The sequence below is a fragment of the Odontomachus brunneus genome, unplaced genomic scaffold (genome assembly GCF_010583005.1).
Source record: "Odontomachus brunneus isolate Ranch 3 - 2012 unplaced genomic scaffold, Obru_v1 Obru_scaffold_085, whole genome shotgun sequence".
In the NCBI taxonomy this organism is placed as follows: domain Eukaryota; kingdom Metazoa; phylum Arthropoda; class Insecta; order Hymenoptera; family Formicidae; genus Odontomachus; species Odontomachus brunneus.
The window spans coordinates 768,641-793,805 of NW_022639535.1; the positions used below are offsets into that span (position 1 = coordinate 768,641).

The 25,165-nt window shown below is 44.0% G+C and overlaps 1 protein-coding gene across 3 annotated transcripts in view; it reads left to right on the plus strand.

The window, feature by feature from the left end:
• Positions 1 to 25,165, plus strand: part of LOC116847950 (neurotrimin-like) — a 188,102-nt gene that overhangs the window by 95,495 nt on the left and 67,442 nt on the right. For 2 of the 3 annotated variants that reach the window (XM_032823581.1, XM_032823580.1), the window contains exon 2: positions 15,203 to 15,297. The exons of the other annotated variant lie outside the window; for it this stretch is intronic. In XM_032823581.1, coding sequence (XP_032679472.1) covers positions 15,203 to 15,297 — 95 coding nt within the window. The remainder of the gene's footprint in view (positions 1 to 15,202; positions 15,298 to 25,165) is intronic. 3 annotated transcript variants of the gene reach the window in all.

Here is a 25,165-nt window from a genome sequence, read left to right on the forward strand (position 1 = left end):
ATAAGAGAGAAAGAGAGAGAGAGAGAGAGAGAGAGAGAGAGAGAGAGAGAGAGAGAGAGAGAGAGAGAGAGAGAGACATATTGTATTTCCGCGCCATTGTTAATGTACGCGTTGAAATGTCCGCACAAACCTCCACGAGGTATTATGTTACCCATTATACATTTTCCTTACAGCCGATTAATCGATATCGAGTGCGAAATTAGAACGCGTCAGCTGCTACCGGACAAGTTGAGACAGGCGACGTGTAATTATTATAACTGTCGCGTCTGCTGGTTGAAAAAACGTCGTTTCTGAATCATTCGAGAAACAATACCATCGAGCGTATTGTGTGGATCCGGAGGCGAGTCGTTAGGTTGCAAATTTAAAATACAGTTTATCCGGCCGCTCTTGCACTTGTTGTTTTCTTTTGATGTTTCGGTTTGTAGTTGCGATTTTCCCGTGGTTTTCTCTTTCCTAATATGCTTTTCTTTACTATATTTCCGGTGCGTGTCTGTGCGCCACTCGTTTCAAGGCGATTATATTACGCAAGTAACGAAGTTTCGATAAGAATCGAGGGTCATGAGTCGCTTTGACCAGCCGGGATCACCGAAGTGCCTGATTGGATTTTCTTGAGCTTGTACGTCATCGTGTCTACCTCAATGTCTACAAATCTTGGTCTCTTTGATCCGCGAAGGATCTGGAGACAATTTTCGGGCAATATCACGTCGCATCAATCGCTCTAGTCACAAGTCGATGTATTCCCGCATAAACGTCGTACAATGCAGTACAAATATTTCGGCGGAATAATGTTACGGCGATATTTTACATAAACGCAATATCTAAACATTAATGCATAGTAATACATGATATTTGGAATATTGTCAATTTATTAACATACAGATGGGATTTATTCGTGATATTCGGCAAATTGGCGCTAACTTCTCCGCGGTAATTCAATGAATATTTGCGGCGAAGTTACAGCGCGCGCGGACGATAGTTGGCCGTTGATGCGACCGGATATCGCGTGATTGGTTACCGCCGCCTTGCGTCGCGGCGCCGTCGACGGCAAAGCACCTATGCGCGTTCTACGACTTTTGCGTTATGCATTGCATCTTCGTGGCTCGTAAACTGATTCGCACCGCGGCCGTTACATCTTTACGATTATCCGGCAAACAATAAAGCCCGACGCACAATCGCCGACTAATGGATAAGCTTGGTCTTACCGAATATAGCGCGGGCTAATAAATACTGCATAGCCGCAATATGGTATTCCACGCTCGTCTATGCAACACCCGTCGCCGCTCTTAAGCAGCGCATTCCCCGACTACGTTTTACGGTCGACTGCAGATTCGGAGGCACGGCGGGAGCGTGCGACACACACAGAGGGTTGCGCGTCTTACACCGTGATTACGTTCGCCGTCTGGAGGTACACGTGCATCGACGATCCATTTTATCTCCGCCGAGAGGGAAAATCTGCTCGTCGTGCTTTGATTACGCTCTCCCTGTCAGTCGCAAGTGCGCTTTTGAAGAAGGTACTTTTAATAAGTCTCTATCTGTCTCTCTGTGCGTGCTACTCGCTCTCGTGGATGCCACGTTGGCGCGATTCGTACATGAAATACGCCGGCTGCGGTAACACCCCGTTCGCCAGGGAAATTTCGCTCTAATATTTCACCGACGCCCTGCTTAGTCGTCCCGTGTTCATTACGATAACTGGTTGCGATTATTGCGCGGGCGGTACTCCGCGATGGTATTGTGTCGCGGGTGATGATTCGCGCGCCGCTTGTTCGTTAATCGCGCGTCATGTATCATATTCGCGACGCGCTGTTGGCTTACACAGAGATATACAGGGTGTCTGACAATAACATATAAAACTCTCGTGTAGATTAGGTCAAACTGAACACAAAAAATTTCTGTACCATTTTGCAAACAATCGCGTAAATTTTTAGTTATTAATTAAAGAAGATTGACAAACAATTGTGTATAATCGTGCACCAATTTTATTTTATTCATAACTAAAGATCTACATGATTATTTGCAAAATGGTAGATGACTTTTTTGCTCAGTTTGACCTAATGTACGAGAACGCGACGTCAGGCGTCACAGCCATCACAGCTCATTTACCGTATCGCGCGTGATCGATCATCAGTGCCTTCTTTAATTAATAACTCAGCATTTTACATGGCTGTTTGCAAAATGGTAGAAGAATTTTTTGTTTAGTTTGACCTAATTTACACGTAAACGAGAGTTTTACATGTCATCGTCAGATAACTGTGTATACTTTGTTACGTGTGCGGTACATGCATATACTATATGTACGAGTACGGTTAAGATACGACTAGGATCAAATACCGTGCGATTAAGTATGACCCGCGGGAATTCGTATTCTTGGCTGGCGTGTTACATCTTCTTCCCTCGTTGAGAAACGCGCTCTGCGCGGAAACCCGGGTGAGTCCGGGGAAAAAGCAAGCAAGGAAGTTTTGCGGATTCATTTTTATCGCTTATTGTTCGGCCGCGCGACTCGGTCCCTTCAAACAGCGTTCTCTTGTTTGCCATGGATTCGTATAAAAGAGGTACTTTAGGCGGGGCGAACGAATCCCCGAGTTTTTCAAAGGGGCATCCCTTCGGCCCAAATGTAGCGTTTGTCTGAACAGCGCGGTGCTTACCCGCGGTGGGTTCCATTTACCGCAGCCTTTTAAAAGCTCCGAGAGAGCCGAACAATTTTACTGTAACGGTTTGCTACCGTAGAAAACGAGCGGCGAAAGAACGAGCGATCCTTGGAATAAATTTTCTAACGACACCCTGACGCTTAGCTCGCGCGTTCTCGACACTCGAGCCATCTTTGTGAACGAGCGGGTGCCTCTTTGTCCTTGCATGTAATTATTACACAACGGAGCATTTTTGCCTCTCTCTAGCGAACGCTCGACACGCGTTGAAGCTTTTTCCACTTTAGGTATCCCGCAGAGGGGGCCGTTCGACGTCGGCTGTGTGCGTCGTGTAGTGTTTGTTTTGTTGTACCGAAAGGCGCCACAAGATATTTCGTTCGCGCAGAAATGATTTTCGCTTTCCATAACACGATCAAAACATCTCGTTCTTATCAGGGATAAAAAATAATAGAGAAATCGAGGTTGCTTCATTTTTTTGATAATTAATAACACGTTAATTGCAAGCTTGCTCCTACTGTAGGAGCTCGTTGAACCGTTCGCCGCGGCCTACGTTATCTCGACGAGGCAACGAAACAAGGAATCAAAACCGCATGTTCTCTCGTTGATCTCATGCAAATTTTACGACCCCTGCGAATACGATTCCCGCGCACATTCGGCCGCGTTTTGTTCTGGCTGCCACTGCTGACGTACCATCCACCTTGCTCCCTTAACTCGGCGTGGTCGCAAAAATTTAGCGGCGAGATAAAACTCTCGTATAACTCTCTAATAACCTCTTCCATCGGCAATAACTTAGTCTGTTCTTTGAAGGTAGTTACTTCAACTTTGCTCCAATTCCTCCTTGGCCTCTTCGCCCATCCTCCACCCACCTTTCCCTCCCTTTTACCACCCTGCCGCAGTCGCCTCTCTCCTTCCGCGTCAACCCTCACCGCTGTTCCGCGAAGCGGCTAAGACCACTCGTCACTTACGGAGACCAACACCAGCACCAGCGTCAACAGTACCAACATTAACGCTCATCAAACGTTAACGGTACAAACAGTGACGCCTATAAAGCCCGATGCATAATGAGGACGAGGGAGGGACCATTTTGATTAGATAGTGCCGTTTGTTTATAGAAATTGCGCGTCTACAGTTCTCTTTATAATCGGACTGAGAGCGAAAGAAGAGGTGTCTTTGACGCGCGCAATTAAGTTTCAAATTGCGAGGAGCAGAATCGATGGGGTTGAAGAGCTGCCAGGGGGTGGTGACCGCATCTATCGCGAGCAGATCCGCACGGCGGGGATGGTTTTAACTATCGCGTGGTTAAAACGCTCCAACGGTTATTTACATTCGTTGCGCATCGCGAGGGAGATGCTTGTGTCCGTTGCATTCCGGGTCGTTCCCGTCGTCGTGCCCTCACAAAATACCAGGGCCGAGTCATGGGATCTCGAACAAAGGGTGAGAACGAATGTCGCTCGTAATGGCTACGGACGTTAACAAAGTCGCGAGCGTGTCGGCCCGTCGTCGTAATCTTTTCTTGCTAATGCGCGGTTAAATCTCACGACCGGCCATTGTGCATTGGGCTTAATGACACGTCGGCTAGAGAACGGACACCGTCGACTCCGCCATCGACGGAGCGACGGACTGTCGACCAGCCTGGCGAGGAACGCTCGGTGGAAGCCGGCCGGTGGTTGTCCGACGAGGTTGGTGTGGGCGAAGCCCGCGGGGTCGGCAGTACGCGAGCGAGCGAGCGTTTTATTACTTCACGTGCTGCAATGTGTACCGCGATGTATGGCTCTTGTGATTGCGATTTATATTACATTTTCCTCCCTCAACTCGCCGCTTGCGCGCTCACTCGCGCGCCTTTGTTTTATAGGCTTTATTCGTCTCGCGATGGCCGTCGTCACATAGCCTTTAAGAAGTCGTTAGTCGAGACCACCCCGCGGATGTTAATTACGGACAATTAGTCTCAGACCTGTACTCTCGCGTCGGCTGTGACAGGGCGTTCGCGTATAGTTTCAGCGAGAGTCTCTTTCTCTCAAACTAATAACGACAAATAGCGCTGGCCTGCGAAAAGAAACTTTTTTTATCATATAAGTCAAATAGTTTGATTTATACAGTATGTTTCTCGCTGAATTAATAAATCCAAATATATATTTTCTATTATCTCCAGGTTTCTAGCTTTCCTTTCTAGGTTTGCGATTTTTCAGTTTCAAGAAGTTTGATTTTCTTTATATGTATGAAGACATGGTTCATCTAATTTTAAAGCGCAGAAGCTGATTTTCTGCTGCCATGATTTTTAATATGTTTTAAAAATAAAAGAAAGGTTACATTTTTTATCATGTCTTGTGGCTCAATTGGAAAAAGTCGTGCCAACGGAAAGGAGTCGTTAATCTTAATAGATTTTTGTAAAGTAATACATTGTTTGAGTCAAACAACTTTTTATAGAATATACTTAATATTGATAGTACTTCGATATGAAAAAATTCAGAATTGAATTGAACTGGGAATTACGTGTAGATCGCTCAATATACGATATATTAAATTAAAAAATATTGATGATATAAACATTCAGAGTTCATTCTCGCACGAATTTTACAAGAAACACATGAGAAATTCCATGTGACAAATTATCTGTTGATCATTGTAATTAGAAAGATTGAGGAAATTGATTTGTCAAAAGTTATACGGCCATTATACGAAAGTAATAGCGACTCCGTACCTCATCGTCGCATTTTATCTTTCGTTTCCTCTTAATGTGAGAATTATTGCGTAGACGTTCAGACGGTATTCAGCGGCTGAACGTATACGCTGATGTATTTGCCGCGTAAACAATAATTATCGCGTGCAATTAAGTGCAGCTTTATTCCTGGGAGGATGAGGCTCGAGCTTCTCCCGCGGAGGCATAGAATGCGCGATGCGCGTATATTACGAAATAATTACGTTTCCCGAATTGCATCGTGTCAATGCACCGATATGACTTTCGACCCAATTCGACCTGCTACGAAATCGATTACCCTTTCTTTTTCTCTCTCTCTCTCTCTCTCTCTCTCTCTCTCTCTCTGTTTCGAAGGAGAGAGGGAGGAGAATAAAAGAGTTTTAATGACCTTTATCAGAAGGTTCACTCGCGGTTCAATACACACCGCGTGTGGATCTAAAGCAGCGGGAGAATTTCTGCGTCGGTGTTTTTTAATTATTTATCACACACCGCGTGCGCTTTTGCCGTATCGTGATTTCCTTCATTTCGCGCGCAACTCGACGACTGCGTCACATTACGATGAATTTTCGCCACGGTGATGTTAGAGAAGACTCTTTACTCGACTGTGCGTGTCGACGTATTTAGCGCGCAAACAATAATTACCGTATGCAATTAAGAGGAATCCCGTCGGTGAGAACGACGGAGGCGCGGAAGTGGGTGGGGGAGGAGGAGAGGGTGATGTCAGAGGGCCGAACTTCTGGCTCCGTATACGAGCGAGGCATCGAAACGGAACGTTTGTCAGCGCGTGTCGACACGACGGATGAAGAGGCTCGCGTAATTCAATCTTGTTACTCGAGTCAAAGAGCAGCGTATCTGCTGAGAAATTTCAGTTGACCTTGTCGTTAATACAGCGGATGAGTGGCGCTAATGGAATCTTCGTCTGCTCGTCGATAACGATGTAACTGTCGTCGGGATCGCGCGAACGATTCCACTGTGAATTATTTTTAACCGCAATCGTTATCGTCGTCGTCCTCGCCATCGGAAAGCGAAACTTTGCTATTATGAGTGATAACATCGATAGTTTCAAGCCCGCGATTTCTCGAACGCGAAATGAGAGACGCAGAAAAAAGTGAATTTTAACATGTGGTGGTGTTCGAGTCATTAGAGTCTGATTTTATTTCGCGCCGATAACGGGACGTATCGTAATTTGCGATCCGCGCGCTGGTGTTTTAAAGTAATACGCGATATGGATTATTTTAATTAATATTTAAATTACGCGCTATTAAATAACAAAATTTTGCAACGTAATTCGAAATATTTGTTCCCGATATGACCGGAGAAACGCGCCACAGAAAATACAACGGATTAATAATTCATCATAGATATCCCCGAGGTTCATTAAAAGTTCGAAGATATTTCGAGTTTTAATTAATGTTCGCTTCTCCCACCGCTTCGTTATTTATGTGACACGTAATGCCGATTGACATGCCAAATTCGATGCAGATCGTCATATCGATCTTCTTTTAATTTAAAAAAGTAATCTCTATGCAAAATAAAATTTCTCAACAGGATATACAGAATATTTGATTACGTAACGAGACAGGCGTGTAAAGGCGCGCTTAATAATCCCGAAAGCGCAGTAAACTTCTCACGACTGATGTACAAATGATATAATTACGTTTTACGTCGATTGTCGTAAGGGGGAGAGAAGGCAGAAAAAAAAGACACCGTCACGTCGAAAAACGTTCCGTCTCATTTTATGTCTAGAGATTATCGCGCAATAACGTGAAAAGACGAACGACCGCTTCATACGCCGAGAATTAACTGTAAGGAAATATCCGGCCGCAAAACCGCGCGCACATTTTCTCTCTTTTATATCGCATTATACATTTATTGTTCCGAGCCGGCGTAGAGGGCGAGGGTCATTACGAACTTATAATTTCCCAAGAAGCGAACGGCGGTGGCGACGGCAGAGGCGGAAAGAAGAATTCGCGCGGGTAGGATCTCGATTTCCCTCGATATGAAAATCGCGCTCGGGCGAACGTATGCGCCGAGTCGAGTCGGCGGAACTCGGTTAGCCCAAGCGCCTGTGCGCGCTGGGGGATAGAAAGTATAACGTATTGTACAAATGTTCGCCGACCGGATAACTTATTGCACGTGGTATCTGGCGTGTGCACGCTCGTGTACCTAACCACGAAACTGCATGTACGTACATGCAGAAAATATTGTAGTGAAAATTGTGTTAAAATTCTACCTTTTTCCAATGCTTTCTTCAAAACTGGACTATGTTAAAATTTTAATAAAATTTATATTAAAATTTTTATATTAAAATTTATATTAAATTTTTAAATTATTAAAATTACAATATAGATTTTCGCAAAGATAATCAATTTGACGAATATATCGAATATATATATAAAAAAAAAAAAAAAACAAATAATCGAGTAAATACAATAATTTGTTGGACTTTTGTAAAAAGTTCAACGTGCATAACATTTTCAGGCAAATATATAATAATTTTGTTTAGAGATCTGTACGATCAAAAATTACAAAATTATGTCGTAACTTTTACTACGGTACTCTCTCGTGTAGAAATATGTGAGAGCGGAAGCATCACGCCCTTTTTTCAGTTCGCGGCTTTTCCGACAGGCGTGGACGAGTGAAACGGCGAAGCGTTTTAGGCCGAAGACAAGAGTCCTTCTTAGAAATTTGAATCACCGAGTGGCGGAGATGCAAATTGCTGCGAGACTAACCGCAAATCTTGCGTCGCGCGGCGGTATTTTTATTGTCACTGGTGATCTCCTTTCGGCGGCGTGCCCCTCCGTCGACTTTTGAGCCCGCGAGTAATTGAATCGCGCAAGCGAGCGAGCGAGCCAAGTCAAGCCAAGATTCTTCCACGAGCGCGGCGAAAGAACGGCGAGAGGAAGCAGACAAGAGGTAAATCTTACCCTCTTCGAAAGTAGCGCAACTTAATTCCTTTTAATGCGTTTACCCGGCAGTTTTATTACGTACGTCATAACGTAGTTTCTTTCTTCCAACGGCGTAGGCTCGTATCAGAATCCATTAGAATAATTGCGTCGATTTACTTATATGACCGGGACTCCAATATGCTGAGTAAGAATATGCCGGCGTCTATAAAAATTTCGCTATAACTTATCGAATGTTTAATTCAAGAAGTCGGTCCGTTCTAGTGGGAGAGAGACAGAACGGTGAGGGCAAAAGAGTGTAAAAAGATTCGCTGGCGGCATCGTCCTTCTTCTCGTCGTCGTACTTTGCAATTGATTCCGCGACTGAAACGGTCGGATGCCGGTGCGATCGAATGCTCACTTACATTTTAAGTCGATCGGTTTTTAATTCAAATCCGCTCGTTCGCTCGGCTCCACAACAAAGATCCAACTTTTACTACATCTTTGCGGCCTGTTCTATATCTCAAAAAAAGAAAAGAGAGAGAGAGAGGAGAGAGAGAAACAAAGAAGACGTAGGGGCGCGGAAGATTGATTTATTTCGTGCTGCGAACCCGTGCAGCACGGCGACCTGAATTGTTACACCATCGTCACCGTTAATTGAAGGCGAAACGTATAAATCCCAAGTTTCGTACTTTCGTGCACGGCCGAATAATATATCTATAGACTGCACTTACACGAATTTATTATAACTGTGCGCGAGACCGAGCATGCAAGAGCGCGTTTTGATTAAATGTTTGACCGGAACCGTCCCGGCGATATTTTAAATAGCTCGCGCTCTTTACAAAAGTATTATCAATGTTTCAAGTTTGATTTCCGTTAAAAGCGTATCGGCGAACTTTTACCCAAGTATGCCTTAACTTACGCTCGCGTATGCGCGCATATAAATTTATAACTCTATTTAGCACGCGATAGGCCCACCGGCAATATTTTCTACAGTATTGACAAGCGATCCCGAGTGAGTATTCGCGCGCAGTAATGTCTCCGACTCAGTCGACTTCTAACTTTGCGATAGAGATGCAAACTGAACGTTTCGACGTTTTCAAAGCGGCGAAAGAAAGGAGACCAAGGGAGAGTGCGTATTATTGTCATCGTGCGTATATTACAGTGTTAAATTCGTCATTTATCGGAATATATTTCGCGTACCGAGGGTAGAGCGAAATATTTCTCTCAATAGCCCGCCGTCACAGACGGCGGACTTACATACATCAACCGACATTATCTAACAATAGTTTGGTGGATTGCTGAACTTGAAAAGAGCCTCCTGTCACGAACACGTCGACAGCACCTTGAAAATCCAACTGGCCAAAATAAATAGACCGACACGAGGTAGGAAACGTGAGGTCGTTCCTGGTGCATGAAAGTGTAAACCCAGATAACAAAGTGTGTCCCGGCACGAAATGCAATCTGTTACAAGTATCACATGCTGCTTCTTTGCCAACACATCCCGACGGCAATAAACCAGAAACGTGGCGACAAGTGATATCGCGCGCACAAACGTACTAGCCCCTTGTACGACACGACACTGGAATAATTAATTGTTCCGCCGTAACCTCTTTCTTCACGGATCAAGCGTTGTTTCTGCGTTCTGCGTCGTTGCCGTGCTGCGGTCTGTTGTCTCGTTTCTGCGCTAAGAAAATTAGGCCACCCTTCTCTCTTGTCATATTCGTGTCGCGATGAGATACGTGTCGTAGAGGACGTTGCAATTCCACGCCATAACTTTCGCCTTTGATGAGACATTAACGAAATAGACGGATAGATAGGTACGTAGATAGCCGTACTTTGCGCGCGTTAATCTTCACGCTGTAACTCGCAACAGCAACAACAACGATGACGACGAAAGACTACCACGGCTCTTTCGTCGTGAGCGAATCGTTTATCCGTCGGTAGACTATGGCGCATCAATTCGTAGTCGAGGCATTATTCTATTATTACAACAAATTGGACAGGGATCCCATTCTCGTATTTCCCGTAGATCCCTCCAAACTATTTCTCGGATGGAACGAGTTTCGAATGAGTTACCGTTGCACGCATTAAGCCGTTTGCAACGAGAACCGCGCGGACGCGCGCGCGCGCGCGCGCGCTCGCGGAAGGTGCGCGCAGAGAGAAGTTACTGCTAGCCTGCGCGAAGTGATTTCAGAGGAGCGAGATATTTCAGACTCCAGAAATGGTGAAATAAAGCGGCCGACGCGTTGCGCTGTTCATGGCTCGTTATTATGCTATGTGCCTTGTACCACGTGGGTTCACTGAAGCCGCGAAATAGAGAGACGTGAGATAGGGGGTGGCGGTGAAATAAATGTAGGAACAAGACGGACAGAGGCGTCGAGTCTTGAGAAAATGAGAAGGGGATGAGACGCGATGAGAAAGAGAGTAAGTGAGAAAGAGCAAACCGTCGACATACCGACCGACGAGACACAGCAGTGCGCTGCGAAAAGGAGAACGACGAGTAAAAACGAACAAGCCAAAGTGCTGAATTAGACGATGCATAAAAGGAAGGAAATGATTCCATCTGACGGAGAGCGTAAAGAGACGCGAGCTTGGCAACCAAGGAACGAGGGAAGTGGCGAAGAGGAAAGGAACGAGTAAATTTGCAATTAGGCGAGTCGATTTTTGCATATACATATATATATATATATATATATATATATATATATATATATATATATATATATATATATACACAATGTATATGTGTGTGTATATGTATATCTAAACTAACGTTGGGAGTTGTAAATCAAATTTAGAAAATATTTTTATTTCGACGCGCGCGCGCGCTCCTGTTACTCGCCGCAGTGCCGATTGTGTTAGCCGCCGCGAGCTCACCGGAAGGGATTAATTGCGACGCAGGCGCGCAACAAAGCGCAAAAACAAGAGTTAATATAATCCGTGAAATGATCGAAACGCGAGAGCGTTGAAAGATGAAAACCAAACAGCTGCTGCAACATCGGGGGATTGATGCCGGCGGTATTTTCGAATGACGAGCAGCGCGATGAAAGAACGAGCTGGCGTGTGAGCTTGCGAGCAGGCAAACGAATGCGCGTAAAGTGGCAAGGTAGAAACGAATCAACTCAAATAAGCGACGACGCGGCGGATAATGAGAGAGCGCGCGGGTCGATAGAAACGCGAGAGCGAATCGCAAAATAGGCAAACTCGCGAGAATCAAAAGCGGAAGAAACGGTGGAAAAGAGAAAGAGAGAGAGAGAGAGCGAAAAGGACTGTACTTTCCTGTATAAAATGCCTGGCGCCTTTGCGGGTTTCACAATGCGTATTTGCCAGCGGCCGCAAAGCGAGTATCCGAGAATATGGTGGTGTCGTTGCCATAAATAGGTCCGCGTAAGCACCTGTCGGACTAAGCAGGCGAAACTCTTATTATTCCGACGGGGTTGTAACGGCGAATCACGGACTCTTCTCGCGCGTGTGAATACCGTCAGTGATTTCTAATCCGCGTTTGCGAAAATAATCTCCCGGCGGCACGCGAGACGTCTCTCCCTCTCCCGGACTTCTCGGATTGTTCGGGCTTCTTTTCGCGAGAAAACCACGGGCTTTACCGATCCTCCCATCCCTCCTTTGTGTTCTTCCGCGTGACCTCGCTCGTACGCTTTCCACTTGGAAAGCGAAGCGGCGAAAATCGAGGAAGGATGGTCGTCGAGATGAGAAATGCCGCGTTGCGGGTGTGTTTTAACACGGTTCACTGGGTCGCGGTTATGCGGGTTCTTAACGGGTGATAGCGGCGCGACGGCTTCTAGTTTATTTATGGATGGGGTATTATCGATACGTTAATATGTGCGAATATTACCACGAGAGGTTGATCGTAAAGATATTGAGCCATATATATATATCTCCCTCCCCTTTCTCTCTCTATCTCTCTCTTACTTAGTTATAATAAAGTTTTTTCCTTTACTTTCTGATCCCTCTCGTTTTAAACCACTCGAGGTCGAAAATGATGACGCTTTTATTTCTCTTGTGACGATATACGTTTATATTTTTACTCCGAATTATGCCGCGACCGTAAATACGCTTGACGTGCACACAAATGAGATCGTAAATGAAAACTCATTTCGCATCGTAAACGTCGCGGCGACCCGGGCTTTTTTCGAATGCAGCCGGTTCGAAATCCGCGGACGTTGATGTTTTGACGTTGGCCCCCATAAAGTGCATTAGTGACGACGTCCATCGGCGAAAGCTCGTGATATTTTTTATCACGCACTACCCTCACACCCTAACTTCCGAGCGGCTGCGCGCTCGCTCTTCCTTTTCTCGCTTTTTTTTTTCGAAATAGCGTCGACTATTGAATTACTTACATACGCTTCGTCAGCTGTAACTTAAAAACGCCATGCCGGGTACAATACAATCCACTACGCTACAAGCACATCGGAAATACTGTGAAAAATGCAGTGTCACGTTACTGTCAAATCGTTGATGAATCGTAGAAACATTTTTATCGCACGTGAGATTGTTTGGAAGACGTCGTGTGTATACAGTTAAATGTATACCATTGAGATTCGCGAGTATAGGAAGACGAAGAATATTGGATTTCAGCAAATCCGTTACTGTGACATGTTAAAGAAATGAGAGATGTCGCGGGTAAATGAGAGTGCTAATACGATCATCCGTTATGTTGCGAGAATAAATATCGTTACTGGCGATGAGCCAATTACGTTTACTGTTCCTGTCATGTTCCTTAATTACCATCGAGAGCTTTCCGATGAAATAACTCGTCGCCGGATATAGTAGATCGTGACGTATCGAAGAAGCGTATTCGACTACGTCGCGTATCGTATAGAAATTTCTTACAAAAAATCAATCATTTCCAACTCTTTTCCTACAATTATACATACAGTGTAATCAGGGTCTTGTTAGAATTATATAACTTCGTAGAAACATATTTTATTTCTTATGCATTTTTGTTACACTTGTTGATGATAGGAGTGAGAACATTAAAAGCTATAAACTGCCCGTGAAACTCAAAGTGGGCCAAAATGAGAGAGCATGACCTAAATATTTTTTGTACTTCTACATTTGTGCCAAATTAGAAAGAAATTGGAGTGTAACTTTTGAGTAGGTTTCCTTGTGGGTCTCAAGTAGATTTCAAGAAATGTTCCCTGCGGTGTATACTCGCTCAGTCGTGGTTTCCTCTCAATTCGTCACTTCGTCCAATTAATCATTCGAGCCGTCGACGCGTGTTTTTACGATTGGAAGTGATGAAGAGTACACGGCGGCCGTGAGGTCGTTATACTTGACCCGCGATCAAAAGCGACTTCCAACGCGTTAACTATGCTCCTTGAAATACGCGTTCGCGAACGTACTCCGGCTAAACACACACTCCGGATTCGGGACGGCTATTCTCCTGTAAGACCGATCTATCAAAGCCGACCGAAGCGAAAGCTTGATACGGCCGAATTTCCCGCGAGGGCCACCACGGCTCGCGGCCCGCCAACGGACAGCCGCGCTTGCCGGAATTATGGTTCCCTTATGCTCCCATTACGGGACCATCCACGGTTATGTTCTCGCACCGACCATTCCCGCTCCATCTGCCCTCTTTCCCTGGTTGCCCCCGCGCAAACAACCTCCATGGGGCATTTTTGGCCCTTGATCGATGTTGGCCTTTTAATGGCTCCGCATGCGGAGAGGCCGTTTGCTGCGCGCGCTGTGTTTGGGACGCGTTCATGTTCACTCGGTGTTGACTCGGGCGAGATTTGATGGACAATATCGTAATGTAGTTGCCGGAATAATTTCGTAGTAGTGATACCGTCAGCCGGGTCGTGCCGGGCCCTGGCGCCGGTAGTATCCTTGGTCCGTTGATCGATGTTGACGTTTATGCGTTATCGTTAATGGAGAAACGGATGACGCTTTTGTGGCAGCGGCAGAGCTTGTGTTTTATTTACAATCCTGTTATCGGGAAAGCGATGATATTGGGATACATATTGGGGTACGCACATATCTCGACCGAATTCGTTTTAATCGAGTACATTTGTACAGAATGTACCTTTTTTCGCGCTATGCACATTTTCACCTATACTTCGCACGTTTTGTTCACACGCGCACACATGCGCATCTCGTGGAAATATCAGAAAATTTATTTCAGTCAGTTTTTCACGATATTATGACGTGTTTACATTCAGGTTAGTCAATTTATTGCGTCTCAGTAACGATGACATGATAAAATTTGTCGATCTAAATGAAAAATAAATTTGCGAGTTCTATATAATTTACAATCTATATATGTATATGAAGTATAAAATTTAATTTTGCATATTGCACCGTAATTCGTGATCGGTGCGGGAAATGTCATCGAAACTCGTGACAGTCTATTACAAGTGCGATTTACATTTTGTATATATGCGTCTTATGTATATCTATATCCGATGTTGCGTACTGTCAATGCTGCTTTCTCAATGTTTGTGCGTATATTTAGTGCACCTAATGTTGGAGTTGCTAAATTGTCTATGACTAACTTGCATTCCGGCAAGTATCCATCTCGTGTTACACCGATCGAATTTTTTGTTCGATAAATGAAGCAGTCAAGCCGATTAATAGATTTCTTCGTGATCATTTTTGCTTGCTTCGAGTGTAGAAATGTTGGGTGAAAATTTAATAGGTTCATTAAGTGAACAGAATAAATTCTTAGCACAGTCGTTTTTTCCGAATCGAGAAGAAGTCAGGAAAATTGGAACTGTCACTTCTGCTTTGTGTGTGTGCATATAGATTAAGAGTACATTCACTATCAGTATTGAATATTTTCTGCGCGATTAATATCTCCGATGGAGATGAATGTGCTCGTGTACACGAATATTTCAGGGGCGCAATCTCGATGTCACATTCCATTTGATTGTCGCGGGAATGGACAGGTTCTATTATCATGTCATGTCGAGATGGTGCGATCGCAGTTCTCTAAAACGCTGCAATTTTATCTTTCATTTTAGATCCTAAATTCAAGGAGCCGATAGCCAATGTAACCGCGTCGGTGGGCAGGGAAGCCATTCTCTCCTGCGTAGTTCAAGACCTGGCCGGATACAAGGTAATTCGAATTTTTATGGATATATCTGAATGTGCGCTCTATCTCGGCAGATTAATTTTTCATTAAAGTTATGGACGCTGTTATGTGCCAATCAAACGTAATGTAAATTTCAGCATTGGCTAAAACTTTTATACACTGAGAGAAAACTGTATGATATTTGGAACTATAATGGCATAATAAAAAAATTATATTTAGAAATATAATTTTTATAGTAAATGTTACCATATTATTTGTAATATTTACAATATAAGCATAGTATAACTGACTCGTATAAAATTTTTACCAAGAATTATAATTGTTTGAAATAAAAAATATAGTAAGGTAGCAAATATTGAATGGTAAGAGAAATTAACTATTTTATATAGTCAATACAATTGGAATATTTGGCAAATATAGGTACATGTAACTATATTCCCAAAAGGTGCTTTACCATATATATAGAGTAATAAGATGGTGACTATAAATCTGTGTTCATTCTACTATATCTTTATGTTTAGATGAACTATAAATATATATTTGAGGCCAAAACGAACTATAAAATATAGTGAGATTATAGTTATTTCAACTATTTTTTTCTCTCAGTGTATATTCGTCTAACTTAATTGATATCGAATAACAAATTATCGTCTACACGATTGTCATTGTTCATGATAAATCGGCACTTTCGCAGATTCTGATCAATAGATAAAAAAAAAGTTGAATCTCGGCGTAATCTCTCATGTCGTTTTTTTTCGTAAACACGAGTAATTAATACCTGTTAGTTCCGATTTTTTATGCAACAGATTTAATATCCAGAATCGGGATATTATTGGATTATTTATAAAAACGCGGAGGCTATTCTTTTCCGCGTCCTAACATCACTCACTGCATGTAAAACTGTCTATTAGCGAGACCTATATTCCCGTATCTCATGGCTCACATTGAGGAATTGCGAAACGTGTTTTTATAGCGTGCTTACGGGAATAATTCATGAATAAGTGGTTAGGAACTAGCTGCGAAACGCCGCTCGGCTATTTCGCAGCGCCACGAATGTCCCCCTCGCGCGATAACAAGTATCTAAATGGCGCTAAGTCGCTTTAAGTAACGTGACCATTCGTAATTCTAGCGCGAGACATTGCCGATGCGCGTTAAGCGCGCCCTTCTCGGCTGCGTCCACGCTTTTCGGGCGCAATTTCGCCGGTAAAAATTCAACGAGATATATTTATTTTGCGCATGCCGTCTGAGATATTTCCATCGTGAAAAATACGAGTCACGCGTATTATATTGTACGAAGGATAAAATTCAACAAATTTTCCGCACACGCGCGTAATGATATTATACACGCCGGTGAAATTAAGGTAATTTAATACTCTTAGCGGTTCGCACGCGGACGTTTACGTGCGTGTGTGCGTGGACTAATGTTAGAGCGCTAATTCTGAGTACCGTCAGTGCTAACGTGTGTTACATCAGCGTATGAAAAGCTGCGCGCGGTATTATGGGATTAAAATCCTGCATAAAAATATTCCAGAATATAAAGAGAGATACCTCGGACATTGAACAACGGGTCGAGTTATGTTTAACCCATTGACCCGGTTAGAGAACCGCGAAAAGAAAAAAAGAAAGACGTTGAAGTGAATTTCTGTCTCTCCGCAGCGCTCCTTACACGCTACCGCACTCACTGGACAGCCTGAAGAATTCTCTTCGGCGAAGCCGAGGCAATTAGTTAATTAATTAGTAAAATTACGCGAAAGGGAATAAAAACGAGTACTTACGGCGCGGTAGGACGATCTTATTCAGTCTTTTATTCGCAATTCCGGCTCAGCTGCAGTCAGGCTAGAGTGGCTTTAACGAAAATGTTAGGTGGATAATGGCTTTTGCGGACTGTTAATTAGGGAATGAAAGTCACATGGGTCGCGGAATGGCATCTCGTAGGTAGGTTCGATCAGTCCCTCGTTTGAAGGATCGAGCGCTCGTCAGCCCCGATTGATATCGCGTAAATATTTGAACAGTAATTACGGTGAATATTATTATTCGAATATCTCCAGCGCGGTTAATCGAATAAATTCTAATGCGGCTTTTTCCTACATTAAAATGCTCGAATATCGATTTTCGCATTATACTTGTAGATTGATATCACATAGCGGCGCTCGAGACTCTCTCGATTCGCGATATAAGTGCCGGAATATAGCTCTGCAAAATTTGACGCGCACTACACATTCGATGAGCGCGCGCGTGCCGCGCACAGTGAGAACTTTTGGCAAATTTCTAGGAAACGTTATGTGAAGTTTGCGTATAAATTCTCGTTAGAAAAAAAAGTATTACATTTTTACTCGTTTTCTAGTTGATGTGCACGCGTGTGCGCGCGAAGTTAGTGTATAAATAAAGTTTGTTTCGTCCAAGAGATTTTTCCGAGTTCACATATTTGTCCGACATTCAAATAAAAAGGTAAGAGAAGGGATGTCATTGCCACGTTCTTCGGCAAAAAGATGCTGTAACCAACAGGGCGCCGACTTTGAGGTGTAATGAAAGAGTGCGTCCATTATTTCGTTTACATTAAATACCACTTGTTACGCGCCAGAGGCGTGTACAATGAGCCGAAATTGTTGGACAATTACGATCAAGCCACGATTTCGTCACGTCACGAAAAAAGGAGTGCGACGGGAGCGTTTTAATTTGTTCCTTATTGCCGCACTCTTTCGTCGCGTAATGAATCGAAGTAGCTGCAGCGGCCACTTGCGCTAAATGACCAAATTATTTGCCCACGTACTATCTTTCCGGCCAATTAGAGGTCGAATAACGTAACAATTGTTTCGCGCATGATGTTTGCTCTCGGATTCCACTGGAAATACATCTATTTGAACCACGTTCGCACGTGGCTTCCGCAACGTTCGAATTACATTCTATCAATCGAGAATTAATTGGGGGTTGCTTAATTAATTTTGGAAACGATAGAGGCCGTAGTTGTTGGGTTCGTAATAATTGTCGGTCGTAATATCGGTAGCCCAACACATTCGTCGTGTTCGTTCTTCAATAACGCCACACAGATGAAGTACGCTTTTTTGGCCGCATGAACGACTGTTCATAAATTCAAATGAATTGCTGTACTTATTTCACGCATCTGTCTTCGAGCAGATTGCGCGCCAGTGGTCACCCCTTTGTAAGCGTAATCGTAGGGACATATTCATCAGGAGACAGAAACACCCGGGGTTCCAAGCCCTTCTGCTCGACTGGTCCATATCGTACGTTAAGGCAAACCGGTTCTAACAACGCGAACTGTGACGAGAGGGTGAGTGGGCACGAAGTGAGGAAGTTTCAGGGAATGAAAGGGAGATCCCGCGAACAAAAAATGATTTATATACGGTGGACGGCGTGTAGGAACCGCGAAGGATCGACAAGAGGAAAGATATTGAAAACTATTCATCCTGCCTCGACTCCCTTTCTCTCTCTCTCTCTCTCTCTCTCTTCTCTCCCTATGAAATTCAAATCGATGCATTTATAGAGACCACGCGGACCCATCCGTAGCCGACATTGCTTACTCGGGGACGACGATGTCGGGCGAAGGAGGAGGCCGGTGGGCAGGGAGGATGGCGGCGAACAGGGGCGAGTGTGGGTGGTGGAAGGGGCGGAATAATCGCGCCGTTTATAAGCCGGTGGTGCGTCGCTCGGTGTTCCGGCTATGCATTAAGATGACGGATAACAGCCGCAGCTATGCCGGAAGGCTTGAATCGTCACGATGCGGATGATAACGACGCCTCTCTTCGGCCTTGTCGCACCGGTTTACATGTAATACGCGCCGCGGACATTAACTTTTAGTTTCCCTACTATCCGATACTCCGCACGTGCGTCGCATCGCGCTCTCGTCCGTTTATCATCGGAACGTTGGCGTTTCACCGGCCGAATTCGCGTCCGCATTTTCCTGTCACCCATTTCGATACATATGAATGATGATTGGCGTTATTTTTTACAACCGAGATAAACGCTAACCGAAAACAAATCGTCGTCGTTGCTTCTCGTTTTATGGAAATTATCGAGTCTTCTTTCCCGCGGTTCGGATTAGGCGTAACTGACATTCGGATTAATGATACTACAATAGACGCTAGTGGAACGACCGTTGGTGCTGCTAGCAGCAGCAACGGCAGCGGTAGCAGCCGAGCTATTGCCTCGGGATACAATAACGGGTTGACCGGGTGATCGAGCGTGGTCTTCTCAAGATTACAGTTTCCATCCGGAAACTATCAGCTGCTGAATTTTAATTGCGAAGTTTGGGTCCCTGCGCGATCGGTTTGGTTCTGCGCATCGAATAACTACGGCTCGTTAACTAATGCCTTGTGCTTAATTAGATTTCAAGTCGGAACGTCGATTATTGTTTCCTTATTCTGCCATCGTTCCTTCTTGTATAATTTTAAGCGTTTTGGTTTAAGCGAATAAATTCCTTAGTTACGGAACCGAGTATGTTTCTACGTAATTTGATCTATCTATTAATAATAACAGCGTTGCATTAATTATTGTTCAATTTTTCGATGCTCTTCCTTCCTGTGAAGTGACGCTCTTCGCAGAGAAGAAGGCCAAGTGGAAGAACGTGACGGTTCCGCGCGTGTTCGCCGCCGAATGTAAGATATAACATTACGCTTATTGCGCGCTCTCAACGTTTTATCCCTCGCGATGGATAATAGTTCTTCATTACGATAATGCTCGTCGATCGATATCCGGTATCCGCGACGTGATTCGGTTCGCCGATAAGCCGACGGTTTAACTGGCACTTAGGAATGAGATCGTTGTATTTCTTCTCGCCGAGCAACTTTGCTTCCCCTGCACTCATTTTAACGACGATTTATATTCTGACGACGACGACGACGGCGGCGGTGGCGGCGGCGGCGGCGGCGGCGGCGGTAGCGACGACCGGAACGGGAGCGAATTTACACGTCGTAGAGACGAGTTGCATCTGGCAGTCGCGGATCAATCTGAATTCGCAAACATCGTCGTCTCCGTTCCACTTCGGCTGCCTGCAGGCTGCCCGACTCATCGGCTTTCGGGCCATAGGGCTGGATTAATCATGGTCCTCTGTAAGCACTGATGCATCCGCTAATCCGGGACTCTCTCACTCGATTCAACCATTTCTCCGGAACGATCCGCCGTGCCATTATATAATGGTGACTAGATTCGCTGGATTAAATCCACAAACTATTAACTCTGTAACTGCTCGAATGTACCGATGTACTTGGCCAAGGCCCGATCCTATTTGTTTGAACTGTCCAATCGCGATCGCGACCGGTGAAAAATAGCGTAGAGGTGCGCTGGTTTACTTTCGTCGTGAAAAAATCATTTCTTTTTTTAGCTTTCAGTTTGCAAAAACTTGGACTCGAAATGTTTGCTCGCGTGTTTGCCATAGACGCTATGCGCGCGCACCTGATTTTCATTCATATTCGTATAGACTCCGCGAAAATATGCATATAAAAATTCTGTAAAAATATGAAGCCTTGACATTTATCGGTTTGTATTGGCCTTTGTGGCCGAAATTGTGTAGTCGTTCGAAAATAGTGAAGCTCAATATCGTTGGTTGCAAAAAATGGCGTCAATTTATAAAATGTAGCAACCACGTTGGCGTAAACGGAAAGCTAATGAAGTTACAAGTTTTATGAAGCAAACCCCTTCGTAAACTCCGATTGTTCTCTACCGTGACAAGGCACGAGCCCGTAACTCTTGGCAACCTTGTAAATGTATAATCGATCTCGTTAATTGGAAAGGAAACTCGATTAATGACGATGAGAGGAATACGCAATTTTTCACTTCATCTTGCGATAATGTTATTCACATCATGTCGAGTCCTTTTCCGTATAATTATCGACAAAATTTCGCAACGAAAACATTATGTAAGAGAGCAGCTCGTTTCTGACATTTCTTAGATAAAGTGAACGCGGTAACACGAATGTGTGAACAAGAGATAAATAGAGACGGAGAAAGTGAAAAATGTACGACGAGATGGACAGGAAGAAAAACGTATCATTTATGGGAGCCACTTCGAGAACTCGAAATCGAGAAATTCTGTAATCGCCTTTCGCGCCGATATTAAACCGATATTCATGAAGTAAATATGCATTTAGATAGAGAATTAATGTAGCTGTCAGCTTTGCCTTTAGTTCACGGCGTGTCGTATAATAAGTGTGAAAGGGCACAAAGGAATGATGTCGCTGGTGAGCGGAACATCTTCCGGAGGTTGTTCGTAAGATCCGTTATCGTAAGACATTTTGAAAGAGATAGATGGAGATTGACAGAGAGAGAGAGAGAGAGAGAAATCGAGATGGTAATTTTTAAAACTAATGGCAATAGATAGACAGTATTCGCGGACTTATTTTCCGTTTGATAAATCGAACATTGTAATTTAACAGGGTTACTAAGCAAAGGAAACGTAATTTCCCTATAGCGGCGCCCAAAATCGATATGCATTTGGGACGCGGATTACTGAAACAATCAGGTCTGGACGCGATCGTCCTTTTGCGGGACGGCGCGTAACTGAAGCAGCGTGACATAAAGCCGGCTAATTGGTTAATTGAAGAACCGACGTACAGGCGTGGCAGGGATCGTCGAAACGTGAGGTTGATTCGGCGCGGTGGGACGCGACGACGTTCTCGATATAGTAATATCGCGAAATTGAAGAGTCAACGAATCGTTAATCGCGTTCGGTGCTACTTATAACTTCATTCCGCTTCGATCCTTCGCGCTCGTGTCACGTCAGAAACGAATATTGAGTGCACCGCAATCATCCGTAATGCGATACACGTACGTATGTAATGTATATGTACCACATTTGTAGAGGATTGACTAACCGGCGAGGCTAACTAAATTTAAATATCATTGAACGGATATAATTTAATGTAGATTATTGGATGCATAAAATTATGGCGACGTTCGTGGACGCGTACGAGTGGCGGACATTATATTTAGTTCATCGTTTGCGTTTTCTCACTCTTTCGTGAAGAGGTGGATTAAGAAAAAACTGGAGTTTCACACAATGAAAGAATTATAAATAAAAGAAATTTTTTTAGCAGAATAAAACAAACTCAATTATTCATTTCCCTTAATCATTGGAAGAACCTGGAAGAAGTCTTTTTTTGCGACTAATGGCGGCTATTCATAATTGTTTACGAAATTCTTCTTTGGGACTATAAAAGAGAGAAGTTTGTTTGCAATATATTCGCTGGTCACAAAAAACCCAGGTTCTTTTTAGAACGTATAATTAAGAAGATATTAATAATTGAGTAATTAGGAGCATAAGAAGATATTTGATGCCAAAAATAACTAAAATTTTAGTAAGATTAATCTCTTTCTTCTGTCAGTGCAGAAATCCACACACTTTTCGCACCGAAAATACTCTTGTCTCTCGTATTTTTTCCGTAAGAATTCCGATTAATTAAGCTTAGCGCGCTTTCATAAACGTAAACGTGTCTAATCTTGGCCAGTTAATGGTACGTAGCTACGGGCGCGGCACGATTTGCTGCATAATTGCTGCAGAGATTTGGAACACGGAGGAGTCCCGCGTTGTTTGCCGTTTATGGTCTTCTTTCGGATACCCGCGGGACGTATATGCATTCAGGTCATGCATTAGTGGAGCGATTAGGTTTAATCCGCGACTTTTAACGCGTTAGCCTGTAGCGGCGATATTTAAAAAAATGATCGTGCGACGTCAGCGTTTTGCAGATCAAATCAATATATCTATTTCCGACGTCGCATTAATCCGTTTGCATAATTGCGAGCTCGTGGCTATTACCGTCATACGCTGTAAGGTTCAATAAAGCATCCCAAGATAAAAATGCAGAAGTACCTCGTAGCCGTGATATTATTTAAAATTTACAAGCCGCGTCTCGAGACACGACTGAGACGCGGTCGCTGTCAATCTTCGACCAATGCGAAAAATATGCGCCCACTTAAAGTTTCTAGAGACTATGGAATCTTATTGCTCGTGCGTCTCACATGTATGCATTTAGATCGCGTATTAGCGACGCAATTAAGTCCGATCGTTATCCTTTAGCGCGGAATCAAAACGAGCAGAGACGTAATGGCACGTGGTGCCTAACAACAGCGTCGCGTGATCCAAGAGGGATAGAGAGGGCGATAGGCGGTCAGAAAGCTCATAGTTTCGAGGGGATTACAAGGGGATTGCATGCGTGTGACATTTCCTACTGACATTTTGAAGGGAGTCCCTCGGGATCGCATCTGATGCTCCGACTACTCTCTCCGACTACTTGAAAGACCTCAATTACCTTAATATCCCCATCATTATGCCGAGTTATTATATCTTGTGCGCTAACCCCTTGCGCTAATTGCGCGGTCTCCGTCGACCGTCGTCCTTCTAACCGCTTGCTCTCATTGTTATTTAGTCATTGTGTTCTTCTGCTTCTTCTTTTTCGCGCGAACACGAGTTTAAATATACGGTCGGTTCACTCTTAGTGCGATGTAACTGTAATTGCGCAAGTTCGGCTAAATTCAAGGTGGCGGCGCGCCACGTGTGTGCCGTGTAAGTTTGTGGAAGGATTTCCTCCCTCCTCCCATGCATAGCGAACAAAACCTATCATAGTGCCCTAACTGTGTGGATCACGTGCCAATTCGGCATGTTTATTCGATCCTAACAAAGTTGCAGTCGAGATCGAGACAACTTCGTAGCGTCGTACGGCAGGGTCGTATCCGGCGGAGATCGTATCCGGTAAAAGTGAGTAGTCGCTGGTCGATGGCAGCGGGTTATGGGAGAGCACTTCGGCAATGGGGAATCGCGGTAGCCCGACGGTGGTTAGCGTTTCGCTAACTTTATTTCAATGCAGCCGGAACGAAGCGGAACGTCTGCTAACGGTGATGAAATCCCGATCCCCAAAGTGCACCGTCGTAGAATGCATTTCCGTCGTTCGAACCGATTATCCGCGCTCGTGGTAAGACCGGTGGGGAAAAAAAGAACGGAGAAGCAGAAAAAGGAGGAAGGAAAGCAGAGGAGCGGGACGACCTCATAACGGCGGACGGGAAAGTAGCGTATTGGAATTCAATTCCGCGCGAAATTATATCAGGCCGGATCGCGGTCGCTTGTTTGCACGCGGACTTAGTTAATATTCCGCCTGTGAGCAAGAAGACCGAATTGCGGAATTGCTTCGGTTTCATTTCGTTCGGCAGCCAACCGGATACGTATGTATTTTCCGCGATGCGGCCGCACCGCGCAACGAGGTCTCGCGCGAAAACACGAATTTATGATGGATCGTTGCCACAAGATTACGTATAATTCGCCGGGACGTTTGACGTTTACGCACGATCTGAATGTTTTCATTAAGCGCGTTTTTTCACCGTGAAATGAAAAAATAACCGTCAAATCTATTTTATTAATATCTGAATTGTATTGTGACGCAACTATGTGTGTGCGGGAGCAATTGCAAAATTTTGATATTTTCAAATTGCCGTCAATAAAGTGCAAAAAAAATAAAAAAGATTTTTAAAAAGTCATACAAAATGTCCCTGGTAGAAAAATATGCAGTTTGCGCAGACATCCGTTCAGTTATCGTCTAGCATTAATGCATTCTCATTAGTTATGAAAATACTGCGTAATACTGCGGAAACTAGACGAGAACTTTGTAGAATTTTATTCAGCGAATGCGAATTAATTTACTGTATAATATGTGGACCGATCCTTTCTAAGACATTTTATTTTTCAGTTATTAGACAAAAGTTAAATAATCGTTCAGTAACTACTCAAAAACTGCATTAAATTTCTACCAGAGTTCATGCGCTTCTTTAAAATATTTTAATTATAGTTTTAGTAATTCTTATCAGACAGTGGTGTGTGATTTAAATCAGGCATAGAAAAACTCTTTTGTGAGCAATGCAACAACGCCTGGGGGGAGGAGGGGGGGGGGGG